This window comes from Manis javanica, chromosome 7 (assembly GCF_040802235.1).
Source record: "Manis javanica isolate MJ-LG chromosome 7, MJ_LKY, whole genome shotgun sequence".
In the NCBI taxonomy this organism is placed as follows: Eukaryota; Metazoa; Chordata; class Mammalia; order Pholidota; family Manidae; genus Manis; species Manis javanica.
Window position 1 is genome coordinate 41,115,474 of NC_133162.1, and position 25,272 is coordinate 41,140,745.

At 40.6% G+C, this 25,272-nt stretch overlaps 1 protein-coding gene across 7 annotated transcripts in view; it reads right to left on the bottom strand.

Annotated features, from left to right (window-relative positions):
• Positions 1-635: 635 nt before the first annotated feature.
• KAT6B (lysine acetyltransferase 6B) overlaps positions 636-25,272 on the bottom strand; it is a 162,988-nt gene continuing 138,351 nt past the window's right edge. For all 7 annotated transcript variants that reach the window (XM_073240798.1, XM_073240797.1, XM_037013267.2 and 4 more), the window contains 5 exons: positions 11,122-11,353; positions 10,641-10,800; positions 9,704-10,045; positions 7,263-7,554; positions 636-4,736 (listed from right to left, as the gene is read on the bottom strand). In XM_073240798.1, the coding sequence (XP_073096899.1) occupies positions 2,206-4,736; positions 7,263-7,554; positions 9,704-10,045; positions 10,641-10,800; positions 11,122-11,353 (3,557 nt within the window). In that variant the 3' untranslated portion in view covers positions 636-2,205. The remainder of the gene's footprint in view (positions 4,737-7,262; positions 7,555-9,703; positions 10,046-10,640; positions 10,801-11,121; positions 11,354-25,272) is intronic.

Sequence of the window (25,272 nt, forward strand, 5' to 3'; positions counted from 1 at the left end):
GGCAAAATACGGCTGGGTGTCCTCTCCCCATGTGGCCTGTTCCTCGGGGGCCAGCACTACCCTCCCTTCTCAGAGTTCCAGTCTGAGTCTGCTTTAAGGTTTGTGTCTGTGAGCTGTATGATCCCTGATTTTTTTGTCAAACCACTGGCGGAAAAGCAACATTCATCCTCCAAGAGGTGTAAAAGTAGCAACTGGCTTCAAGGGAGAGTTGGGAGCACCCACATTTAGACACTTTGAGAGCTTAACGGACCAGTTCCACATGGGCGCGAAGGCAAGTGTTCATTTCTAGGCTTGTCGCTTGAGTAACCCAATGTTTTAAGTCAGACAGAACTTTCTCAGAATGCCGTAAAATGTTTGTGAACATTGAGTCTTTTTCCCCTGAACTTTATAGATTCTAAAGAAAACATCCAATCACTCATTCACAACATAGCAAAACTTTCACACTTTTTTTTTAAGAAAACGATTTTTCAAACATACAATCCCAAATTGGGTGTTTTTTTGGTATTAGTCTCTATAAAACTGAAGTTTGCTACTGCTAAGTTTGTACTAAGCCCTGAGGGGTATTTATATAGACTGTACAAATGAGGCAACTGAACATCTGTGCAGGATCCCTTTGCAAATGAAGATCAAAGTCAAAAAGAAAAAAACAAATTCACTTTATTTTAAAGACAATGATTGGCATACAGAAGGTATGCACTAGCATAAAATAAACTTTCATGAAAAGCATTAAAATCCATTATAAATTAATTTATTAAATAGGTATTTGGTATATGTGATGGTTTTATTAGATATTACTCTTATTTATTGCCAACCCCTCCCCCAAAAGTCAAAACAAATCAGAAAATCTCATAACTCCAATTTACACTAAATAATTTATTTTCCCAAAATGTGTATGTGTTCTGAGATGTGACACACGATACAGTTCAATTGGTCATTCTCTAGCAATCATAATATGACAGGACACAAGAGGCTAAAAATGGCTCATCATAATTTATTTTATGTTAAAATGTACAGCTTTTTTTTGTTTGTTTTTTTTTCCTTGAAGTGACTGACTAAAAAGAGAACAGATAAATACAAGAGTGTTGCTGGCTCCTATTTTATACAAGGATTACGCCTCTCCTGCTTGGCCCTTACAGTCACCCTGTACAGGTACAAAGGCTACAAAAAGGAAGCAATATAAACAGACACAAATAACTTTTTTGCTTTTTTACATGCGATTTGTCAGCTTAGTTTGAGCTATTCACAAGCTACTTTTCTATTTTTCCTTAAAAAATAACTCCAATATTTTATAAAGATAGAAAAATCTACAGATGGAATGAAAATGTAAAGTTAGAGGCATTTCCATAAAATAGCAACTTTACACCAAATTCACTATTTTTTTTTAAATCCTGCCAAGTATTTGGACATATATGAAATGTTTCAAAACCTGACAGATAAACACTGAGATATGCTTCATTCAATAAACAGAAGTCTGCATTTATAAAACAGAAAGCTGCCTTTTTTCCCCAAAGAAATCTGTCACCAAAATGGAAAAGGGTCTCAACTTTACACCAAACATTTAGCAATAAAACCCTTTTGACTAACCAAATGGGAATAGCTTTTATAGCTCTTTACAGTTTTATAATTAACAAAAATATAGTTTTTTTTAAACCCTCAAATTAGGGCACCCTAATCAAGGCAAAAAACTTAAGAAATGGCTTACCGTTAGCACAACACTTGTACAGTACTACAAAATGCACTGTCACTAACAAAGACATTAGCGGCATGCTGAAGTGTCACCTTAAACAAAATATACAATAACTGAAATGCTAAAGGCATTTACATGGAGTGGACAGGGAAGAAAAAAAAGCTCTAGGTTCAGTATTAAAACAGATAATTTGGTGGGGAGGGGCTTGATATCCACATTGTTTAATGGAAGCAGGCACAACAAGTGGCTGTCTCCAAATTGTAGTCCAAAGAGAGGCCTTCCTTTGCAGAGAATTTTATATAAAAGTAACAGAAACAACGGTACCAAAAAAGAAAAAAGAAAGAAAAACTTGTATAAGGCTTTCTGCTGCATACAGCTTTTTTTTTTTTAATAAATGGTGCCAACAAATGTTTTTGCATTCACACCAATTGCTGGTTTTGAAATCGTACTCTTCGAAGGTATTTGTGCAGATCAGTCCAATAGTGGTGCCCAGGGAGTTCTGTGACTGCCCACGTTGCCTACCTTCTCATGTAGGACCCATTGAGAGACTGTTTGGACATGCCTGTGTTCATGTAACCGTGATGCCCAGGGGCCGTGTACACCATGTTGCCATGGGGTGGGGTCTGCATGGGCTGCTGGGCATACGGCTGGGTTCCCATCATGCCCATCTGCATTTGCATAGGGTACTGGGGTGTTTGATTCATGTAGCCATGGTTGCCATGGTAGCCGCTGTTCATCATTGGCTGGGACATGCCGTACCCGTTCATGGCATTGAGCGTGTTCATGTTCATGTTCACAGAGTTGACATTGTAGGCCGGGGCTGGCATCAGGTTCACACTCATGTTCATGCCTCTTTGCATCGTTAAAGTCCGTGTAGGACCCTGCATGGCTACAGTCTGAGAGCGCCCATAGATTTGCGACTGATGGGTGGCAGCAGCCTGTGACAGAGACGCCGCTTTGGTTCTCATGGAGACGTGGCCCTTGCTGGCGATCTGGGTTTGCAGTCTTTGGCTGTGGGAGATGCCAATATTTGATGCAGCCATGTTCCGTTGCAAAAGAGGCGGTGGCAGATTCATCGGAGGAGGAGTTAAGTTGGGGGGTGGGGTCATGGTCGCTTGTGCTTGGGGTCCCCCAGGGACGGAGTGCGGAGACTGAGAAAGCTGAACAAGCCCTGTGTTACTTAGTGGTGTGGACAAAGAGGCACTATTTGCATAGGAAGTTACAGCAGCGGAATGGCTGTAAGGCAATGAATGATCAATAAGTGTATTAGTTAACTGCTGTAGTTTGGCAAGGCTGAAGGTGGCTGATGGCTGTGGGTAGTGCCCAGCCCCAAAGTCGCTCTGCCCCATTCGTTCATACAGGCCCAGGCTGGCGTTGCTGGCCTCAGGGATCTCGGCCAGCTGCATCGGTGGCGAGAAGCTGGCGGCCATGCTGCACTGAGCCAGCTGCTGACTGCTGCTCGGAGGCCTCTCGGCCACGCAGCCTTGAGGAGACTTGACGCTGCAGGTCGGGGGAGAGCTGATGCTTGCCTGCTGCAGCATGCTGCAGCTCCCGCTGATGTTGGACATCTGCTGGGTGACAGCACAGCTGCTCTGTGTCAGACTGCTAGACGTGAGGTTGCTATAGGAGCAGCTATTCTGCGAGGAGCCGTTTCCGCAAATGCTGCCGCCCATGGTGGAATCATAGCTGCTTGGGTTTTCATAGTTCTCGGTTGTGCTCTCAATACTGCCCAGGTCACTAAATCCGCTGTCTACGACTTGCTGTGAATGATCGGAAACTGATGGGACATCCATCATTGGACTGGTCTCCATGTTCTGCAAAGATGGCACTGAGATGGCACTTTGATCTGGGCTTATTTGGGCATAGCTGTTCTCCAGGGCAGGGACACTTGGGCTGCTGACGGAACGTACTGACTGGCTAGGATGGGAATGGACGGATGAGACTGGGCTACTGTGGTCTGACTGCTGGCAATCGTCCAGGGCGGTGGCGATCTGTGGACTTTGGTCTGCATGGGTGTAGCTCTGTAGGCTTCTACAGGCTTCTTGAGTCTCAGCACAATCCTGAAGGGTGTCTTCCTGTTCACTGTTCTCCTGGGTCAAAGACTGAACTGCCTGGACAGTCTCAGAGTCGATCTCTATGGTCGCCGCGTTTCCTTCTTTGAACTCAGGGTCTACGCCTTCACTGTTCTTTTGGCCCTGCACCTGTGCCTGCCCTCCTGCGGGTTCCTCATCAGATTCCGGAGCCGCGTCAGTGTCTCCAGCCAGCTCCTCGGGCTCGCTGGTACATGGAGCTGCAAGGTCAGCACCACAGTGCATTAAGACCTCTGGGTCCACGTGACTAGGCTGGACGCTAAGGTCTAAAAAAGCCCCCGGGCTTTCTAGTACTCCTGTGAAGGTCTCTCTCGGGCGCTCTTCTCTCTCCCCTTCCGCGGGCTCCGCATGCCCGTCATCTTCATCATCCGCATCGTGGCCCTCAGCGTGTGACGGCTCTTCATCCTCTTCCTCCTCCTCTTCCTGGTCATCCAAGAGCCCAGGGTGCCCTCCGTCTGTGCGGGCATCTGGTTCCTCTTTCCTCTGACTCTCAGCACCACCAAAGGCCTTCTCTACATTTCCTCCTTCTTCCTCCTCATCGTCATCTGCCTCCTCTTCCTCTTCCTCCTCCTCAGGTTTGACCAGATTGCCTTCCGGTTTGTCACCTGGTGATTTGCTTGGACTTCCAGGCACGCAGGTTTCCTCCCTTCTGTTTTCATCCCGAGGCAGCAGGGGTTCCCCGGCCTCCCCAGCCTCCCCCTCAGTCCCGGAGGGGGCGGGGCAGGGCCTGCCATCTGCAGTCTCCCTCTGCTCCTCCACTGCTAGCTGGGCCTCAGGTTCCATGGGTGTTTCTGGCGGCGTGTACAAGTTCAGTTTAAATCCAGTCCTCCTCTCTTTGCTTGGCCTCCACTTAGACAGACCACGCTTTGTTCCTTTCGGCCATGCTTGTTTGCACTTTAGAGGTTCAGGATTGTCTCTGCTGCCTTCTTTCAAGTTATTTGCATCATCACCCATATTGTCTTAGGAGACAGAAAGGGGAAGAGAGACAGTCTTAGAGAGCACAAACATGAACAACTTGAATTCATTCTTCCAAATTAATTAGCAAAACTGCTTTCAATTTAGCATGTTAAGAGTTGATCCTAAAGACACAATCAAAACTAATATAAAATAATATTGTGGTATAAAGAGAGTAAATAACACAGGCCTGGGAAACAATATATTCTACACACCCACACACTCTCTCCTTCCTATTCTTTCAACAGAAAGCTGTACTTCTTATAGGAAGCACATGGATACTGGCAACTAGAAGAAACTTATTTGAATTTAACAAACAAGATATTCTCTGATGAAAATCCCAGAATTCCACAATCTAAAATCAATTTGAACATGTATAAATTAGGAACTACAGGGGTAAGAGGTTAATACTAGCTCATACCCAAACATTACTATACTGGGGCAATGAATAGAGGCCTAACTCACATATCTATCCTGAGAAAGTGAACTTCTGTTTGTGAACATTTACTACATTTAAATGATCTCAGAAACCAACGAATAAACAACTAAATACTCAAAATACAAATGCACCTGTGATCTACTGCAGGCTACTCATTTTTGTATGAAACAAACTGTAGTATATTTACTATGAAATACTGAACTTTTAAAATACAGGTATTCTTTTTATCACCAATTCCGTCCACACTGTATTTTGGATCAATTTGCTGCTTAAATGTAAGGTTTGAATATTAAACTGAATAAGAGACAAACTCTAAGTGTCAGGCTCATTTTAATTCAGTTAATCTAATTTTTACTGTACCTCTATGCACATAAATGTAAACATTTATGTAAATATATTTATATAAATATAAGCAAGCAAACAAATATATGAGTAGATACAAATATAGAACACCTAAGTCTTCTTAAGATCTTTAGAAAATTAAAGCTCACACTGCTCTCCCAGAGGGGTCATTTAAAAGAAAAGCTTTACAAGGAGAAATAGCTTTATTAGAAACACTATTTTGGAGAATGAAAATAAGATCTCACCATCACTGTGGAACAGAGAGCCCCTCTTGCCAGAATGGAGTGATTTCTAATTCAATCAGTACGGAGCAAGGTAAGCTCTTAGCTCATTTACATAATAAAAGGATTACACATAAACTTACCTGCCAAATATTACATTCAAACTGGCTAGCTGAAAAGAATGTGCGTATGATGGAGATGGATTCCTTCAGAGTGCAAAGTACAATACACAGTTCAGAGTCATCTCAGTGGTTTCATCTCTGTTCACACAGGCAGGCATAGCTAGGCCAGCACCCTGGGATTCCACACTCTTATCCCATATGCCATTGGACCTACCAGCTTTTGTAGGAACACCTCTCGAAATTAGAAAATGAGTTTTCTAATAATTATTTTTTAAGAAAGATGATCCTCAAAAGAATCAGGCATAACATGGCCACTGAAAAAATTTAAAAGCAAAGGGCATAAAGTGGAAAATTATGGCAGTGATGATTCATTTACAGGCTCCTAAGACAGCTAAGTGGAAATAAGGCTCAATGTCCACAAAAAAATGATCTCTTGGTGCAGTCTGTTGTTGTTTGTATGTTTGTATGTTTAACGAAACTAAAGAATGAGGCCTGGATTCCCTACACCCAGGGTGAGACGTCAACCGCAGAGGAGCACTTTCGGCAGCCCGGTATTCCTGTTAACTAAGGAAGTCATGCAGATGCTCGTTCACGTTTTTAGAATTGTGGCTTTTCAAAAGCAAGAGTGACACCTGCAGTTCCCAGAGGTGGCCTGTTCTTAGGTTGGAATAAGGTAAAATTTTGAATATAGACTCATGTCAGCTGCAGAGTGGAGAGACTGTCCCACAAACCCTCGTGATGCAGCTGGGAGCTTAAGTTCCCAGCCCAACATGCAAGGAATGGCGGCTTTTAAACAGGGCAGCAAAGTCAGGTCACTGGTGTTCAGTGTTTTTTTGAGGATGGGGTGTCCCTGTCAATAGCAAACTATAAATATTTTAAAGGAAGGATAATTTGCCGATTTCTACATTATCCTATATTGTCAAAGCTAATACTGATGGTGTGGGTGAGTTTAGATACTTCTTGATAATATATCCTAAGACACCACTGATATAAAATGCACCATCAGTTTACTAATACTTGTTTTTCAGAGAAAATAAATGATTGCATTCAATGCTCACATTTATCATTACACCCTGATTTCAGAAATATTGTTTAAATAAAAGCACATATTAGAAATCAAGGAAATGCACTGCGTTTCTTATTGAGAGACTTCAGTTTTTGAGGATAAGCCAAATCCCTCAAACTCATGCAGAGGAATGTTCTGGCCTTATAAGTTGTTTAACATAAAATCCAATTCCAGGAAGGAGAAAGAACCTTTTATGAATGAGAAAGGACAAACGAGCACTTATTTCTGGTGGGTGGGCACAATCTCAGAGATGCCTCTGGGTGTTAACTTTGGGTGCCTGCTTTTTGGCAGTAATACACAGACATTCACAAGGGTAAGATTTTTGTAATTCCTCCACTTACTTCTACAAGGGTCGGCATTCTTAAAGCAATGATTGTCTTTTCCTTCCTCTTCCTCTGTTTGTCTTTTCTTCCCAGACTGATGTTGGAACGCTTTTCTCAAGACTGGCTTCCCACCACCTTCCTCCACTTCAATCTCACAGGTAGGCTCCAGCTGCGGCATTGGCCTCTCCTCGTCTGAGTTGTCAAAGGGCTCATTCAGTACTTCTGTTGTCTCAGAAATGGTCTCAGTTGTTACACTGCTGTTGATCCTCCGGCGTTTACGACCCCTTTTCTTCTTCAGTACAAAAGGCCTCTGAAATTAATTCCAAACATAGTACATAAGAGCTCACGAGAAATTAAATGGTTGAGTCAATATGCTGCAAACAAGTACTGAAAGCGTGTCTGAGAATCCTACACGTGAAGACTTCTGTAATGCCTTTGTACTTAACCTCAGATCTGATGTTTAACATCCCTCTCGGGCTCCAACTACAGAGGCAAGTGTTTTCCAAATAAAACAGTTGTTTACTCAAGCAGATGCTTTGAAAGGGAACATCTCAGCAGCTTAACTGTAGATTCTTAAAAGCAAAGGTTTGCTTGTCTAGCCTATTTTCCAGTGGTACTTGCTGGCTTCAATATCCTTGCTGGCATCAATATCCTGTACATGGTGGCTATTAAGTCATCATTCTATAAACATAGTTGCAGTAATTAACTGATTACTGGGTCACTCATTCAATCCTTGGTATCTGTTCAAGAAGCATCTACTACAGGCAAAGCCCTACAGGAAATAGGAAGGTGTACAAGACTAGCACAGGACTTCAGCAATGATGCAAAGGGAAGTGGAAAAGGTACTTAAAGAAAGGATTACTGTATTGTTCAAATCTTTACAGTGTCACCATGTATTGGGGGCTGCAGGGATATCAGCAACTGGTAATTTTACAAAATATTTTATTATAGAAGGCCTCTAAGAAACTTAAAGACTTGTATGATCTGTCTTATTTATATAAAACATTTTTTTTCTGACTGCAGTAAAGGTTGGCACAAATGACTCTCCACAACTGCAATTATAAAATACTTTTTCTCAAGCAAAAAGTATTTAATGATACAATATTCAACAATAGGGTAACAGGGAGATTTGCCACTAAATGTAATATGTCAATAATGGGCCTGGAAAATTACTGAAAATATGTTAAAAAGAAAGGTTCAATATTCTTGGTTAAAACTCAAACTCTCTGTAAACTATATCCAAGAATAACTGTCTTACATTTTTAACTCTGAATGCTCACTGAAATGTACACATAAGCCTGATAATCATATTCTGTAATTTAACATTTATGATCACTAATGCCTGGTCAGCTTGTCCTCCCTAATCCACTAGAAGTTTCCCGAACACAAGTATAGCTAATATAAAAACCTGGTTGTCTTTAGGTTGAGTCCCTTTACACAACACTAGTCCTTATCATACCTTGGATGGTTCTGGTTTTTGATGTTTTTAAAACAAATTTCTTTTGTTATATACCTAACACATAATACATTTGCCTTGTAAGAAACGAAAACATTATCCAGAAGCCTGCAGGGATTTCAGGCTCTTTAGAGATGCTCCTTCCCACCACCTCCCTGCAGCTGCTCTTCTACTAGAAGATGGCCAGGCTTAGAGGAAAGTGCGCTGAGATGGCAGTTAGAACAGCAGGGTCTTTAACAGACACCGCAAAGGATGGCCTGGGGGCAGAGCCTTAACCTGGGTTATCTCTAGTAGTCTTGGCTATATTAATAATATTTTAACCCTCTCTACGTCACCAACTTAGGGTTCAACAGTTACCTAAAGACAAAATTAACTTTTTTTACCTTCTGCGTAGGGTACTTCTAGAGAAAACAGAAGGCTACTAAGATGTGAGACATTTCAGTAATGTGTACTTGCCTCCAAATGCAAAATACCAGTATCAAAATGAAGGGCCTAACATACCTTCTAACAATTCTATGCCAAGAACAAGAAAAAGAAACAGCATCAGGAGAGGGGGGCTTGGAGCCTGAGCACTTGTTGGGTTCTGGCTCCATCTCTATGGAGTTGTGTGACCTTGGACAAGTCTCCTAGCCTCTCCAGGTCTTGGTGTTTTCATTGAAATTCATCAAAGGGTGGTTTCAACATGCTTTCCAGAGCCCTTCTCTGTTCCCATAGTCTGAGTGACTCTAGTCCCACAAACCAGCAGGTGGCAGTAACTACTAAACCAGGAGGCTGCCTGTCCCTGGCTTCCTGTCACAGCACTAACAAACCTCAAAAGGGGAACACAAACGTGACTGTAAGATAAACTATGTTGGTACGATAAAGATACATGCTTAATGGGACTGGACACAAAATAAGCTACATCTAAAGAACAGAGAGTGAAACGAATATTAACAGAATGTCTGCCATGACAAAGATTTGATTGAAACTGACTCCCTCACTGAAAATCTAAACGGACACACACCTTTCTCTTTATGGCAACTGACTGTGGTTTAGTCAATCTTGGAGGAGAACTTTGAATGTTTTCTTCTTCTTCTTCCTCTTCGTCGTCGTCGTCCTCCTCCTCCTCTTCCTCCTCCTCCTCCTCCTCCTCTTCCTCTTCTTCCTCCTCCTCTTCTTCACTGCTGTCTTTAGACAGCTCCGTCAGCTGCCCTCGCTCCCCTGCCACTGGCCGGCTCTCCGGGGAATGCAAATATTTATTTTTCGATTGTACTTTTGCAGGTGATTGCCTACTGTTAGCTCTAGATGACAGGACTTCTTGCTCCTCCTTTTCCCAGCAGCTAGCTTGTTCCATTAGCTGCTCAGCCTATGCAGGGAGGGTAAAAATGGTGAGCCAGTGAGAGGGCAGTTACACAGCCAGAGCTTCTAAGGATCAAAGGCAGAGGATCTCTAAGTCGTTTATGACCAGGACGGTTCACCAGCCACGCAATATTACAGCTGCATTATCTCAGGACTCTTTTGCATCAGTTAGGATAACAAATCAAAGAAGATTGTGTTTCATGGGATATTTACCAGTATTAATGATGCAGCGAATTGATTTGAGTCCTTTATCACTACATTACATGCTCACTGGCATGGAGCACTTTAAGCAAGTTCATAAACACAAAGAATCGATTGACATTGCAGCCTGGAGCTCAGCACCAAATGTGATCTGATTACATGCTGTCAGTAGTGACTAATGCTGCTTTGTGATCAATGATAAATGTTTCATTTTTCATACTCAATTCAATAAAATTATCGTGTCTTACCATACAACCTCAGTTAGGATAAATTAGTGCCATATCATTTCACAAGCTCCATCTACATAACGAAGCTTTGACAATCATGTTAATGACTGTCTTAGCTTAAGAATGCTACAAGATTGAAGTTACACAACTCAGGCTGATGAAGCCAATCATTACCTCTTTTTCTGCCTCTCGCTCTTCTTCAACAACTGCAGCATTAGAAATTAAAATTGGGGTCCACCGCAGACTCTCTGGATCAAGTTCATTGGTCCGGGAACAGGTTTTCAGCTTTTCCATGTGGCCCAATATCAACTTTTCCCTTCTAATAATGACAAATCTGTAATGTGATGAGGCAGAACGAACTGTAATCAAAAGGTGAAATTTCATTTCCCCTTCCTGTACTGACATATGCTAGCACTAACTAGTACATGCGTCAGGAAAAATCAGAAAAGCTCAGTAATGAAAAAGTATAGCAAAATGAAATTTGGCTAGTAAAAAAAAATGTCACTTCCTGTTTTCTCTTTAGGAGAAAGGTTTTGACAGTATCTTTGGGGAACCTCTTCTCTTTAAATGGAATGAACCCACCTAACTCCAGGGACCTTTTCTGGTATGGGATGCTTGAGGGGCAGCCAGGGTTGCCCAAAGCATCAGTACTCACCTGCCATCCCTCTTGTCAATCATGTGGAGGTGCTGCAAGGTGGTGGCAATGTCATGTGGGCACATGCCTGTAGCTCTGCTGATTGCCTTGATGCTGATGTGCCTGTCGTGGTGGTGGTACAGATACTCTAAGATGACGCTCTTCCAATAGGCCAGGTAGGACAGGCGGCCCAGATCAGACAGAGGCTTTTCAGGAGACCCTGCTTGCCCTTCTTTTCTAGAAAGCAAATAGCCTAGGCAGAAAAGCAAAAGGTGACCTCACTGTGGTTGTTTTCAAACATTGGACCAGGGGCCACTCAAAATAATCAAAGTAGCAACAAGGTAAAAAACATCTCATCAGAGAAGTACACTAATTAATTTTATGTATGTGGTCCCTTCCCGGTTATAGTGATTTCATCTCCAAGAAGTCTATGCTTCTGAATATTTTGCAGGGCCACTCTAAGTCAATCCACACAGCTAGTAGCAGCATTCTAAACATGCATCGTGGCACGTTACTTCTGACAAGTCTCCCATGCACTTTAGATTCTTTAAAAAAACTAAGTATCAGGCATGTACTCAGAAATCCTGTCATCAAGGGACCACCCCAAACTTTAATGGGCAAGTTGTTTTCCGCAGGAAGGACCTAATGACCCTCTGACAGCTGGGTCTTAATAAAAAAGAAGGGCCTCTGTTGACTTAGACTGTATACTGCTTGTTACATTTAACTGGCAGGCTGATCTGAAGCTTTGTATGAGGACTAATAAAAGAATGTCTTTTAAGTCAAGTGCTGCAACTCACATCAGCTCCACTAACCTCTATTTTCAACTCTTTCATAGAAATTAATTTATAATCCAAACCCAGAACAGTCCCCCTACAATTAAATTAAAACAAAACAAACAACCTCCTTAAAACAAACTGTTTGATGTATACTCGGAAAATCCCTGAGCATGGTAAGCTTGTGAATGTGTATCCTACAGCATTACTGTGAAGGTTCCTTGGCAGAGGGACTTTAAAATGAGGAAAACTTTAAATCCACTTGAAGGTAATGAATGAAAGCTGGCAGCTGTCTTGGTAATTAAGAGCCACTTATGAAGTAGAGAAGAAATGCTATAAGCTAATGATGTCTACCTTGCTCTAATTATCCATTTCAACAGCCTTATCGTCATGAGCTTCCTAAATTTAAACAAACATCAACCACATACGGTAGGTGGCAGCAATTACAAAATCATGCTGCTCTATAAACCACCCAGATCTTCAGCATTTTTCTTCTTTATCTACATTTCCAAAATGGCTGCATTCTCGAGAATTCTCTCACTTTTGGATTTTTGGTCAGAAGGAGAAATCAATGCCTCCTATACATTTTCCTGCCTCTCAAAATCACAGTAAATAATGCAGAAATATAGAACAAGAAATTTAATCTGACCCTAGAGAGGAATAACCACAGCATTTTGCATTTCGATGGTTTTACTCTGAATGCCATTATAAAGAATAGGCATATATTTGACTTCAGGTTTTGCTGAAGTCTTTTGACTTATTTGTCTCTTTAACTAATGTTTAAGTGCAAAGTACTTGACTGAATGCAAACATGCACCACAAAATTTTACAGTCAGACCACTGTCGATACCGTCACTCGGCTGCACACAGAGGCTTTCAAGAGCAGGGCGTCAGAAATGCTAACAGTGATGGCCGCTGTGCTGAATCCAGCCCAGATCATACCCTGTCAATACGGAGAAGAGCTCTCTGTTGCCATAGTACAAAGGGTGCCCAGTCTCAGAACACAGATAATTGGCACATCCGTCACCTGCCTCCTAAGTGCTTGGCACATGCTGAGAAATGTACTCGGTCAGCTGGAGGTCCCAGCTCTGTACTCCTGTGGGGGGAGAGAACCAGAGCATTGTGGATATGAAACTATCCCCCTTTTGTCCATGAGACCCCACAATTAAAAGTCCCCTGCAGTGGCTGTGAAATTCCCTAGCCCCTCACTGGTTCTTATCTGAACCCCACAGTCGGGGACAGAAAGCCCCCCACAGTCTAACAGAAAGATTTCTGTACAACCAAAGTGGTCAGAAGGTGGTATGTGCCCTCCCTACCTCATGTCCCCCACTATGATGAGCAGTTTTACCCAGGAGGCACATGCATTTCTTTGTTCTATCTTCTCTTCCCACAATCCCTACTCTGGACTGACGGGAAGCAGCCAGAATCCCCCAGAACATATTTTACACAGATGTTTCATGTTTTCACACCCTGAGGTGGCACGATTCACTTTATCAGGGCCCGCGCCTGAGCCGGCGAGGCCACTGGAACACAATCAGGCAAGTTGCGGGTCTGCGGAGAGCATTTAGGCAGAAATCTTTCAGCATCTGCTACTCCCACCATGCTAAGTGGCTGTCTCCTGGGACACTCCCTTGGATGCAGTCTACAGTCTGTCACTGCCACTGCCACAGAAGAGTACCAGGGCCCAAGGTGGCAGGGGAGGTGGCAGTGGGGCTGTGAGCCCCGACGAGCACAGGCACACCGAGCCCACCAGGCTTCCACTGCAAGCACTTCCATATTGCACTAGCACAGACGACAAAGCAGGAAGGCACTTACACCCGCCAAAAGAGACACTTTTCCTGAGTGCTGGGAGAAAAAGTGTGTAACCAAATCTCCAACCAGAAAACATCCAGGTTTTCAGGGATGATATGCAACAATTTCAGACCTCACAACGCTGCTGTCCAGAGGTGTCATTGTATAGCCTACAGTTGCTTTTTTCTTCTCTGTCTGACTCATGAGACCTGCGAGGAGCTTTCACCAATAGGAGAAACTCAAACGCATGCTGAGAGCCATTTGTAAGTCCACAAAGTCTCCTCCTGAAGGAGAAATCTTTGGTTTCAAGGGAATCCATTTCAGTAATCAAAATGACCAAGGATACATTTGATTCCTTACTAGTTAAACCACTTGTAATACATGAAAATACACAGCTTTGTAGAAAAGCGTATCTACTCTACTCTATTTGTGCACTATGTTGATATAACAAAGAATGGAAATTTTAATTGCAGCAGGCACTTTCACTCAAAAAACCTATAGCTGGTGGTGCTTCACTACTCTTAATTTCACAATATGGATTGTTTTAAATAATGGATTTCTTGCCATCTTTTGTTTCCTTCTACTTTTTTCGAGGCTCCTCAAATCATAGTTACTGTATGATTTTTGGTAAGAACAGAATAATTATTGGTAAGACAGGATAATTTTTGGTAAGAACATTTACTTATTGAATAATTATAGAGATGTGGTGGTTTAAGTTACAGCTCTTAAATTTAACTTACCAAAAAGATTCCAAATAATTGATCTAAGATGCAGGGAAATAAAAAGCACTTATCTTGGAAGCCGGTGTATTATCCTGAAGCATCTGAAACAAGTACAATACACCCCTGGTGAATAGATTCCCATGGTGCTCTAACACTTTTCCTTAACTCAGGATACTTTCATCAGAAAACCTTAATTCTTCCTGGGGAAACCTGGCTGTTGAGACTGAACACAAAGTGATGTTTGGAGGACAAATCCCAGTAGCTGTGGTATAATTAATTGCTGGTGAAATTATTCCCTTTAAACTGTCTCTGAGCCAGAGGTGCTGGGGAACAGCACTTACTCTGTGTTTGGGAGACTTGTAATTGAAAGCTGACTAGCCCATAAACCCCTCACCCACACCAACTATCTTGATATTAGCACCAGTTGGCTTCCTCTTTAGCTTAACCTTACTTACCTAGGGGAAGGTGAGGTCTGGGTTTCTGTGTATGGATCAGACAATTAATTCAAAAGATTACCAAGATGTTTGCTTAAAGGAAAAATAAGAACAATGTGATGTCTGCAAACAGCAAGCATTTCTAAGCGGTACTGCAGGAAACCCAAATTTACCTCACCTGTTAAGGCTGACCTACTTGTACTTAGCGAATCAGTTCTCCTGTTAACTAGCCCTGATCCCTTGCATTTAAAATGGTTAACTCCCTCCTACGGGGAGAAAAAAAGTGGTAGAGCTGCTTCATTGTAGACAGATCCATTGAAATAAGGAAGGAACAATCTTGACGAGGCCAAGACGTATCTGCAGACCTAAATTCCCAAATTAACTGTACTCCTAGTGTATTAACTGCAAGGTTTACTCTTGCTTAATATGAAACATTCCTTTTTAAACTAGTAATATTTCAACACTGTAACTTGACCAGAAGTGGAATAATGTTCCTAGGCAAGGGTGTGAACATGGGTAAGGATTTACGCCCACAAAGGTGGCCACCCCTTACCCTTATGCACCTTCATCTTCTGCCCCTGGGAACCAAGCCATATGAACTCCTTCAGATACCAAAGTGTAAACTCTGGCAAGCTACTCCCAACTCCCATCTGTCTGGATTATGTGAGTTTGGGGTAACTAGCTGCTTTTAGGGGAAGATAATCTTCAAGGATTACACACCTTTCATCAGACACCTGCTCAGCTCAGCAAACCCTGCTGAAGTTCCTGTCTGTAGACAGCACAGGGTCTGTGAGCCCAGCAACTGACAACAGGCCAGGGATTTATGGTAGCTCTTGAACAGGGGAAACCTGATGGCTCTAACCATGTATCTTGTGATTGGGGGTAGAAATTCACCAGTCTACTCTTATCTGTCACTGATTTTGGGGGCTATACAGCTCTGTGACCAAGTAGATGAAAGGCAAGTTATCATTTAAAGTGTTAAATGAACTTGACTTTGACAGGCTATTTACGTCTCCTTGCTGAAATTTTGTGGTGATTTTGCAATTAGTAAAGAAGCACGCTGAATCTTAGCCTTCCCATTGTTTAAAAAGAAAAGGAATGTTTTAAATGACCTGTGACCTGCCTGAATTCTGCTGCTTTCCATTCTTTAAAAGATACAGATGCCCCTCTCACAAAAATGGAAATTTACAGATCCTGAGGTATTTTGTATTTTAAGAGATTGGTTTTGAAAATGTGGAGGTTTAAAACATCACTCCCATAATTCTTTGGGCATGAAATAATTATACAACATGAATAAATATTGCTTGACTTTTCAACAGACTTCTTAGTCTACTTCCTATAGGTAGGTCTGGGGTAGGGCCTGAGATTCTGCATTTCTAACAAGTTCTTATACCATGGACTATGCTTGAGTAAAGAAGGGTTTATACATTAAATCAGTGGTTCTCAAACTTTTTGGTCTCAGGACTTATTTAAATTAAAAAAAATACTTAAGAGTTTTGGTTTATAAAAGCTACACCTATTAATTTTATTGAGAAATCTAATATTTATTAATTCATTAAAAAACCAATAAACCCATTATGTGTCAACATAACTTTTTATGAAAAAATTACATTTTCTAAAATACAAAAAAAAAGGAAGAGTGGTATTTTACATTTTTGCAAATCTCTTCAATGTCTGGTTTAAGAAAAAATAGCTAGATTCTCATTTCTGCTTTGGTATTCAATCTATTGTGATACCACAGGTCATTAAAATTTCTTGAGAACTCCAGTGTACACTCATGAAAATATAAGAGTAAAAAGAACCAAGACGATCTCAGTATTACTTTGAAAACAGCTGTAACTTTGCAGACTCCTTGAAAGGGCCTAAGGATCCCAGGAGTCCCTGGACCATTCTTGAGATGATGTGCATTCCGTAAAAGATGACAAGAATTTTTAATAGGTAGGCAATAAGGCCACACATATTTTAAACAATATGGCATTTTCTGAATACAGTAAGACAGATCATAAGAGGCACTACAGGTTGGTTAAGAGCAAGGGTTCTAGAGTCATACTGCTTGGAATGGAATCCAGGGTCCACTATGCACCAGCTGTGGGATCTTGGGCAAGTTAATCTTTCTGTGCTTCAGATTCCTCATCCATAAACTGTAGAGAATAATACCTGTCTCTTAGGATTGTCATTAAGAATTAAATGAAATAAAGCATGCAGAACAGTGCTTGGCATATTACAGAAACCCTATTTCAGTGTTGGCTATTATTATTCAACATAGTAGTTGAATGAAATCTCAAGGTGATCATTTGGTGACAGGATATCTTTAATGTAGGGGAAAGGGAAAATTTGGACAGAAGGAAGGAGAAAAACTGCTCTTGACGCAGATTGAGAAAAGCCACCTTTCTTCTACTACTTTTGCCTGAGGCACCTGAAAACTACTCCATACACTCCACTGCCTCCCACAGAAGTTCTCCCCCACCTCCGCAGCTAACCACCCAAATGTAAATTTAATTAAGGGAAGAAGCCATGGGAAAAAAACCATTCTACCTCAGAAATGATCTCAAGAAACTGGCAATTGAAAATTCCCAGCAAGCACAGTTGTATTCCCCGCAAATTCCCTCTGGTCCTTAAGTCCTTGAACTTCAAGGACCACTGTCAGGACAGCAAACCCATCAAACCACAATAACAATGACTGCTTGAGGGCTTCTGGAGAACCCAGAGACAGTCCCAGGACAGATGAACAAAGATCCTAATGTTCTAGAAGACTTGAGCATGTCCTTGGGAAATTGGCCTGAGCTGGTGAAACCCACAGAATGGAGACAGTGGGTCTTTGGGGAAAGAAGGATGGCTGTCCTGGGTCACACATCACTGTTTCTCTAAGCCCCTTGTTCAGATCTCTCTCCTCACAGCTCTTCAGCAGACCACTCTGGTGCTGACTTCTTTCTCAGTTATACAGAGGGGTCACCGGTTTTCTTACTCACCTCCTCCCCACCCCCAAATCCACTTAGGAGAGGAATGGTGTTCCTTCGACTCCCCCCAGTGGAAAGTGTATGGTAGGAGCATGACTCCCTTGTTGCTGTGGTGGGTGAGTGTGTGTTTGTATGTGTAAACCTATAGACCAAGCCAGAATTTACAGGATGAGTTCCATGATTCTCTGAGTAGCCATGGACTCCCTTGAAGGGGGTGGTCATTCTGTGTCAGTCACCTAGGGAAAGGGTAGGCTTATATGAACTCACAAAGATGGCACCAGGTGGCAGGGAAGGGGTCTCCCCTCCTCTGAGGAGCCCTTGTGTTAAGAAAGGTGAACATCTGTGAATGAGCTCCTGAGTTGGGAGGTGAGGAGAGCCAGAGAAAGCCCCTGTGAGATGGCCACAGGCCAAAGATGAGTCAATGGAAATTTATAACTGATAATCTAGTTCAGTGAGGAGCTTCTCTTTATTTCTCTTTTTTCTATTCTCTAGTCTAGCCCAGTGGTTCTCAATCCTGGCTGCACATTAGAATCATTTAGGGGCCTTTAAAAACTTATATGCTACCCAGTCTCATCTCTTGACTATCTCAGGTCAGTCTGGTTTCAGAAGTATTATGGGTTATATTAAGTAAAGGGTCTTGGGCCAGAATGTTGAGTGGGGGCTCCAACACCAATCCCCCATCTCCACCCCACCCCACAGGACTGTGGTAGCACCAGTGGGGCCTAACGAAAGATCCAAGTAGAAGGTATACCTTGGGGGAAATGGAGACACCTAGGAGCTGAAGCTAGGGAGGAAATGGTCACTCACTAAAGAGAGCTCTGATAGACTTCACAGATTTGTTTAAACATTTAACTGAGGAATATTTGTCTTTATATGGCATGTCACCACACGAGCAAGGCCCTGGTCTGGTGTATTAGAACATTAGTTTTCTTTCAAAGAAGATGATATTGTATGAAATAGATTAAGCTCTCAATTTCCTTCTTAGGAAAATGAGTACCTATGACAAAGGTTAAAATGATCATGGAATGAAAGACATTATACTTTGTCAGTATCACTTATTCCCAAACCAAAGTCATTTGGGGAAGGCAAGAATTTTTTTAAATACCTTCCCTTAAATAATTTGAGAAGTAACCACATTCTTCATGAAGCCCATGCCTATTACAAATCTAAGAAAGGTTCAGATTCATCACTCAGAGGCACTTCTAGTTAGGTAATGATAAAGTACGAGGACCATGGCCTTCAAAGTGACAGAAATTAGAAAAAATGTGTCAGAATAATGCTCTGTTCTTTGACCTTTTTTTATTTCCCAAAGTTCAAAGTACTTTTAAATTCTGGTTTTAGGAAAAACCAATTTATAAAAAAAATTTTAAAGATGAAGTAACTTGACATTTTTAAACTATTTCTTCTGTTAGAAATAGGCAAAAGTCCACATTAGATATTCAATCTGAAAAACCGTTTCAGTAACTAATTTAATTCTTATTAAGTTAAAACCTGGATAAAATGTCCCCATCTAAATTACAAAATCCCAGTAACAAGAATTTGCTAATGAAAAGTTAAAGATTTTAAACATTGCATTAAATAAATACTTCAATTAAAGCACTGCTGCAAGCAGATGACTACATGGACTTACAACCTTGTTGTAAAATGTTAAATTGAACTTTTCCTTAAATAAACTCCTAAAAGCAAAAACTGGAGTTTTTTTTGCCCACTTTTATAGGTCTGAGGTTCTGTGGAGGCAGCTGAGAGAGTCCATTCTAGTATCTAGTCATCTGCTCTAATCCTGACTGCAGACGGAGTGGGAGAGAGTTTACTACAGCTTGGACACTGCCACGGATCTGGGAACCAAGTCTTGGGAAATAGGGAAACAGGGTGGTTAGAAGAGCAACTTGCCTTTCTGTTTGCTCTCCAGCAACCCCTTAAAACACAGTGTGTGTATGTGCACCAGCAGTAATTTTCAAAAACAGGACAAAGTATGTTGTGATTCCAATTCTGGGTGATGAGTTTTCACACAGCAAACACAAGTTCCCATCAAGCCCAAAGAAAGAAAAAAGCGGCAATACAAATGTCTCTAACATTTTTGTTTTCAAAGTATATTTCGAAAGGAAATTTTCAGTGTTTGAGATAACTTTCTAAAATCAAAGCACAGTCCATCACCCAATCTGATGAATCAACTCATGCTGAAAAACGTTAAGGTAGAGAAACTCAAGTTCTAGTTGTCCTCTGGTCATCTAGACAAACAGTCCTGTTCTGCTGTCTACAGAAATCAAAAACCTCTTCTCACATATTTTTTGATTTGTCTCCCAGAAGGTTTCAAACAGGAGTTGAGGTAAAAAAGCCTCTGGCAATAAGTGGTGGTTGTCTGCACAGGGTTACTGCTGAGCCACCTGACAGACAAGCAGCCCACATGCAGGCTCGCGCAGGAGGGGTTCCATTAGTGACTAGTGGGTTTGGTGTCTGACAGGTATCTAGCCTCTCATCCTACAGGAATCTGAAAGTCCAAATTGCTACAGTTAGATGTTAGCTGTTAGAAAAACAAAAACATATGAAGTTATTACCACTATCAGTATTAAAAGACATCAACTACTTCTCCTTGAGTTAGGAGGTGAAAACTTTCTCAAAGTCCACTATTCACATCGGCTCCCTAATACTAGCAGTACTTAGTACTGAGACTTCGGTCACAAACATTAACACTAGCGAAGCTTTTGCCACAATGTACTGATGTTATCTCCATAAGCCACACACTGTGTGGTCTGTTAATCAAAGAATCTCGATTCAGATTACAGAGGACCAGAATGGTTCAGTAGTGCGTTCAACAGTGAGGGCCTACTGTGTCCTAATCACTTTTCTAGTTAGGTTGTATACAGACACTCTATTTTCCAAACTTAATAAGGAAAAGAGCTCTGGGAGTTTAATTTGTTAACTAGTATGCAACTGCTCAACAGGAGAACACAAACTATGTAAATAACAGGAACTCAAATAGACATGTTAATGGCTAAAGTTCATGTTTAAAAGAATCAATTCAATATGCTACATGTATGCAATCAATCATACTGCAATCATCATTTACAAATCGAAGTACAACGCAGATATTCATGGGAGTATATACAACTAGGTGGAGTGTGTCATTATGGGCGAGCAGATCGAAACTGTAAATTATGTAACTGTCTCTTGTAATTACCCTGCTTGAGAACCAAAAGAAAGTTCTTGTATAATTTTGCTGGAGAATGGGGAACTGATGTACAGAATCATTTTTCAGTGGGTTTTAACCCTTAACTAGCTATTTAATTATGTGTGATGAGGTCAAAGAAAATTTATGCTTAACTTAGGAAAAGTTGGCAGGAAAGTATTTCAAAGTAATCCCCTGAAAAGCTCCAGATTATTAATGAAACTTGTTTTCTCTTTCTTTCTCAAGAAAGATCTATCTAAATTATTTGGTAAAATAAACAACATTTAAAACAAATTCACTGGTGTCATTCATTTTTATTTCCTCTGTAAAAACATTCATTATGGTCTGCAAGTTTTTAACTGGATGCAACTGAAAACTGGCAGGGGGAGAGGCTGTCAGAGTCCTCAGATGTGTCTTCTGCTTCAATAGGGAAAAAAATCTCATTAACTTCCTTAAATTCAAGTAGAAACCTCCAACACTGGGCAAACGACAGGGCAGGACTTCTAACCCATAAACAGAAAATCATTTTCTTAAGAAGGCAGTATGTTTGGCAATAAATAATCAGAAACTTGTTTCAGCCTATTTTAAGACATTCTGGCCCTTCTTCTTCCCCTGTCTTAAAATCTAACTTTAATATCTTTTATCTTCTGTGAGCAATGTTTCCAGTGCTAAAGATCAGTCCCAAATATTACAACTGCTGAACCCCCAGCATCCTAGGAAGAAGGAAGGGCAATTTCCTGTAGTCACAGGGTCTGCCAGTATTGTTTTCCCTCATTGTGGATCAAAAAAAGTAAAAAAAGAAAAGAAGGGAGGAAAAGAAGAGAAAAGAGAAGAGAGGAGGGGAAGGGAGGGGAGGAAAAAGGAGAAAAGGAAAGAAAGTAAAAAAGGAAGGAAAGAGAAACAAAGAAAACAAAAAAAGCTCCAAGACTGTATGTACCTCTTCTTGAGAACTTTCGGCTTTTTCTCTTTAGTCCGCTCCTATTCTACAGCCATTCCTTGTCTGTCTCTATCTGATCACCTTTCTGTTAACACACAATCCTTCAATTACGTTTCTCTAGGTTTAAGAGTAGAAGCATGATCTCCAGGAATGCTGCTTTCTAATGGACCCAACACTTGATAAGATATAATTCCAGTAAATTTTTAGTACATTTCCTTCACATAAAAATGATCCTACAAAGTGTGACATGGAGTTGATACCAGTACATCAAACACCAGTGTACTCCTGTTTTGATCTTAAAGCAGGAAAGGTGAAACACTGTATCTCTTTTAACAAAAACATCACGAATATAATACCACCAGTAAATCAAAAGCATTTCCAGTTTTAAAAGTTAGAAAATCTCAGCTCTATAACAGATACCATAGGGTGTGACTTCCCATTTTAAGGCCATTACTTTAAAAAAAAAGCAAAAATAAAACACAGATATAGAAAACTACACTAAACAACCATATAGCTTAATGGATTATTATAAGGCAACCACCCTTTTTGCCATCATCCAGTATTAAGAACAAGAAGTTTGCTGGCTACCCTGACAAACCTTCCACTTGCCCCAGCCCAGTCACCCTCCTTTCTCCCTTGTAAGTAACCACTATCCTGACTTACATAGGAATCCCTTGTGTTTCTTTATACTTTTATCACCAAAATATCCCCAGGCTCTACAGTACAGTTTTGCCCATTAAAAAAATAATATTAATAAATGTCTTTTAAGTCTCTCTTAACCTATGGGTTTCTCCCTTCACCCCTTTCTTTTCCTTATTATTTATCTGTTGATGAACTGGGGCCATTTGACTTAGAGGGTTTCCACAATCTGGATTTTGCAATTGTAAACACACAACACAATGAAATTTGTTCATCTTTGCTCTGTGTTCCTGCAAAACGGCAGCTGGATCCAGAGGCCTCATTAGACTTGGGTTCAATCATTTGGTAAAACTACAGAGTGTGTTCCTTGATTAGTAGGCACATAACTTCTGGTTGTCCCCCTTTTTGCAATGTTTGCTGCTGTTGATGTTCAATGTCTAGATCCATAAATTCATTGGCAGAACTGCAAAATGGTAATGTCTTAATTCCATTATTTCAATTCTATCATTTCATGTAATTTCATTTGTTAGCTGTAATACTTTATTAAAAAAAATGCTTCCCCTCACTTACTATTTGGTTACCTAGTGGCATAGTTCATATAGGAGAGAGAGGCAGGTTAAATGTTTTATTTACTAGCTTTTAAGATAATGAACTGGTTCTTATTACCTTCATAATTTGTTTTTTAATGCCAGTAAGAACATGTGCATTTAAACATTTGATGAGTTTCAGTATTGCTACTGCTTATTATTATATTTACTGTCCTCCTCTATAATCACACTGCATATTTTTCTCAAGGTAGACAAAAAGTTACATGCAGACCTAAGTTACTTTTAATCCACTTAACTATTTTTAAGTACTTTATAAACACTGATTTAAAACAATTTTGTTGAAAAAAGGAGCTCCTCTATGATGTTGACCCAAAGCAGGATTCGATATAAATTAATTATAAAACAGAGGTCTTTACATTGATTGGTAAACGTGAAAATGTTGCACTAATACTAGAGCAAAAACATGTTAATCACCAATCTATGGAGGAGAAAAAAAATCGGATTCCTACGTAGTATTTTCCTAATAGAATTCTGAACAAATGAAAATCTTTTGCTTTACCCAAAACAAACTGATGTTAAAAAAAACAGTACCTTAAAATCAGCTGAAATTATGTGCTGTTTAGAAACAACATCCTGAGAGAATGGTATCAAACTATTTATTACCTTAAAATATTCTCCTTCTAACATAGCACTACAAGCTGGAAAATACGTTTAAGGCGACAGTTCCCTTGAAACCAAAACCAGGTGTAGTACTAATTTCAACCAACCAGAACAAAATCTTTCTTGATCTTGTTTTAATGATGCAAAATGCTTCCTTTGCTTATATCTTAACAGGTAACATGGAAGAGAGAGTTGGAAGCATTTCCTCCTCTACAAGGGCAGAGCCCCCTGTGCAGCTTGGAGGAATCCTACACCCTGTGGGCAAAGACTGGATCAATCACCCATCCTTATGGTCTCATCACCTAATCCAACCCTGGACAGTCTATGTAAAGTACGTTTGCTGAAGGAAGGGATGGAGGGATAAAGAAGTGAGACAAAACAAAACAAAAACAAAGCCTTAGAGGAGATCTCAGATAAAGCACCAAGTGTCATAAGTTGGCTGGGTGAATCCAGCAGGTGTTGCCAGTGACAAAGAAAAGGACGGACTAGATCTGGGCATTCATTTATTCATCTTATATCAACACACCTTTTTTGTGTATACCCACTATGTGTATGACAATGTGTCCATGGCTTAGAAGTCAGTGGTGAACAAGTCCTGGCCCTCAGGATGGTGTTATTAAGGTTCCATTTACTGCTGAAGAGTAAGTTTTCTCATACTAATTATCTGAATGGAATTTGCCCAGAAATGGGTTTCAAAATAACTCACTGCAAATCCTGGTCACAGAAATCCAAACAGACAAAAAAGATTTGTTAAAAAAAAAAGAAGAAAAATCCACCTACATGCCAAAGCTTGAAAAAATTATGAGCTATATATGGCAAAATGGTAGCTTCAGACCTGTATGTTTTATATTTACAATGTTTTCATTGAAGCGATGAATACAAACTATTCTATAAGAGCTATTTATTTGCTCTTATTTATGATAAGCTTAGTTAAAAAAAGATACATAAATATATCGTTAGTTGCACTGGCTCATGGGCTCATTTCAATGCATTCTGTAACAGTCAACCTCTGAATAAATCTCTAAGAGCTCAATTTCCAATCTTGATGATATCTTTAGCATATTAAAATACATTGTACTTCAACCCAATGTAATAGAACAGTCATGACACCGGCTTTCAGTGCAACATATTATAATGAAAAAATAAGGAAAAATAGCATCTTCCTTATTATATTATAAGCTAGAATCCTATTAAAATATATGGTATCACTACTTGATTACACAGGTCAAAACATGCCTTCCAAAACCCAGGGAAAGTCTGAGGATACAGCTGCTGATCCTATCTTCCACCAAGTGTCACAGTGGAGACGGAAGTAGGGGTCCTATCTTAGAAAAGACTGTAAAGGGTTCAAGCATCATTTCAAAAGCATAATTTACTATTCTTTGATGATGGCCTTGACTGTGCTCACTCAAGGAGGACAGCTGCTGGGGAAGTAATGCAAAGAGAGAAGCTTTCTTGACAGTTTCTGAAGACCACAGTTGGAATTTTCCTTCCAAAATAAATGAGGCAATGAATGATCTGATAAAAGTAAACTAAATGTCTTTT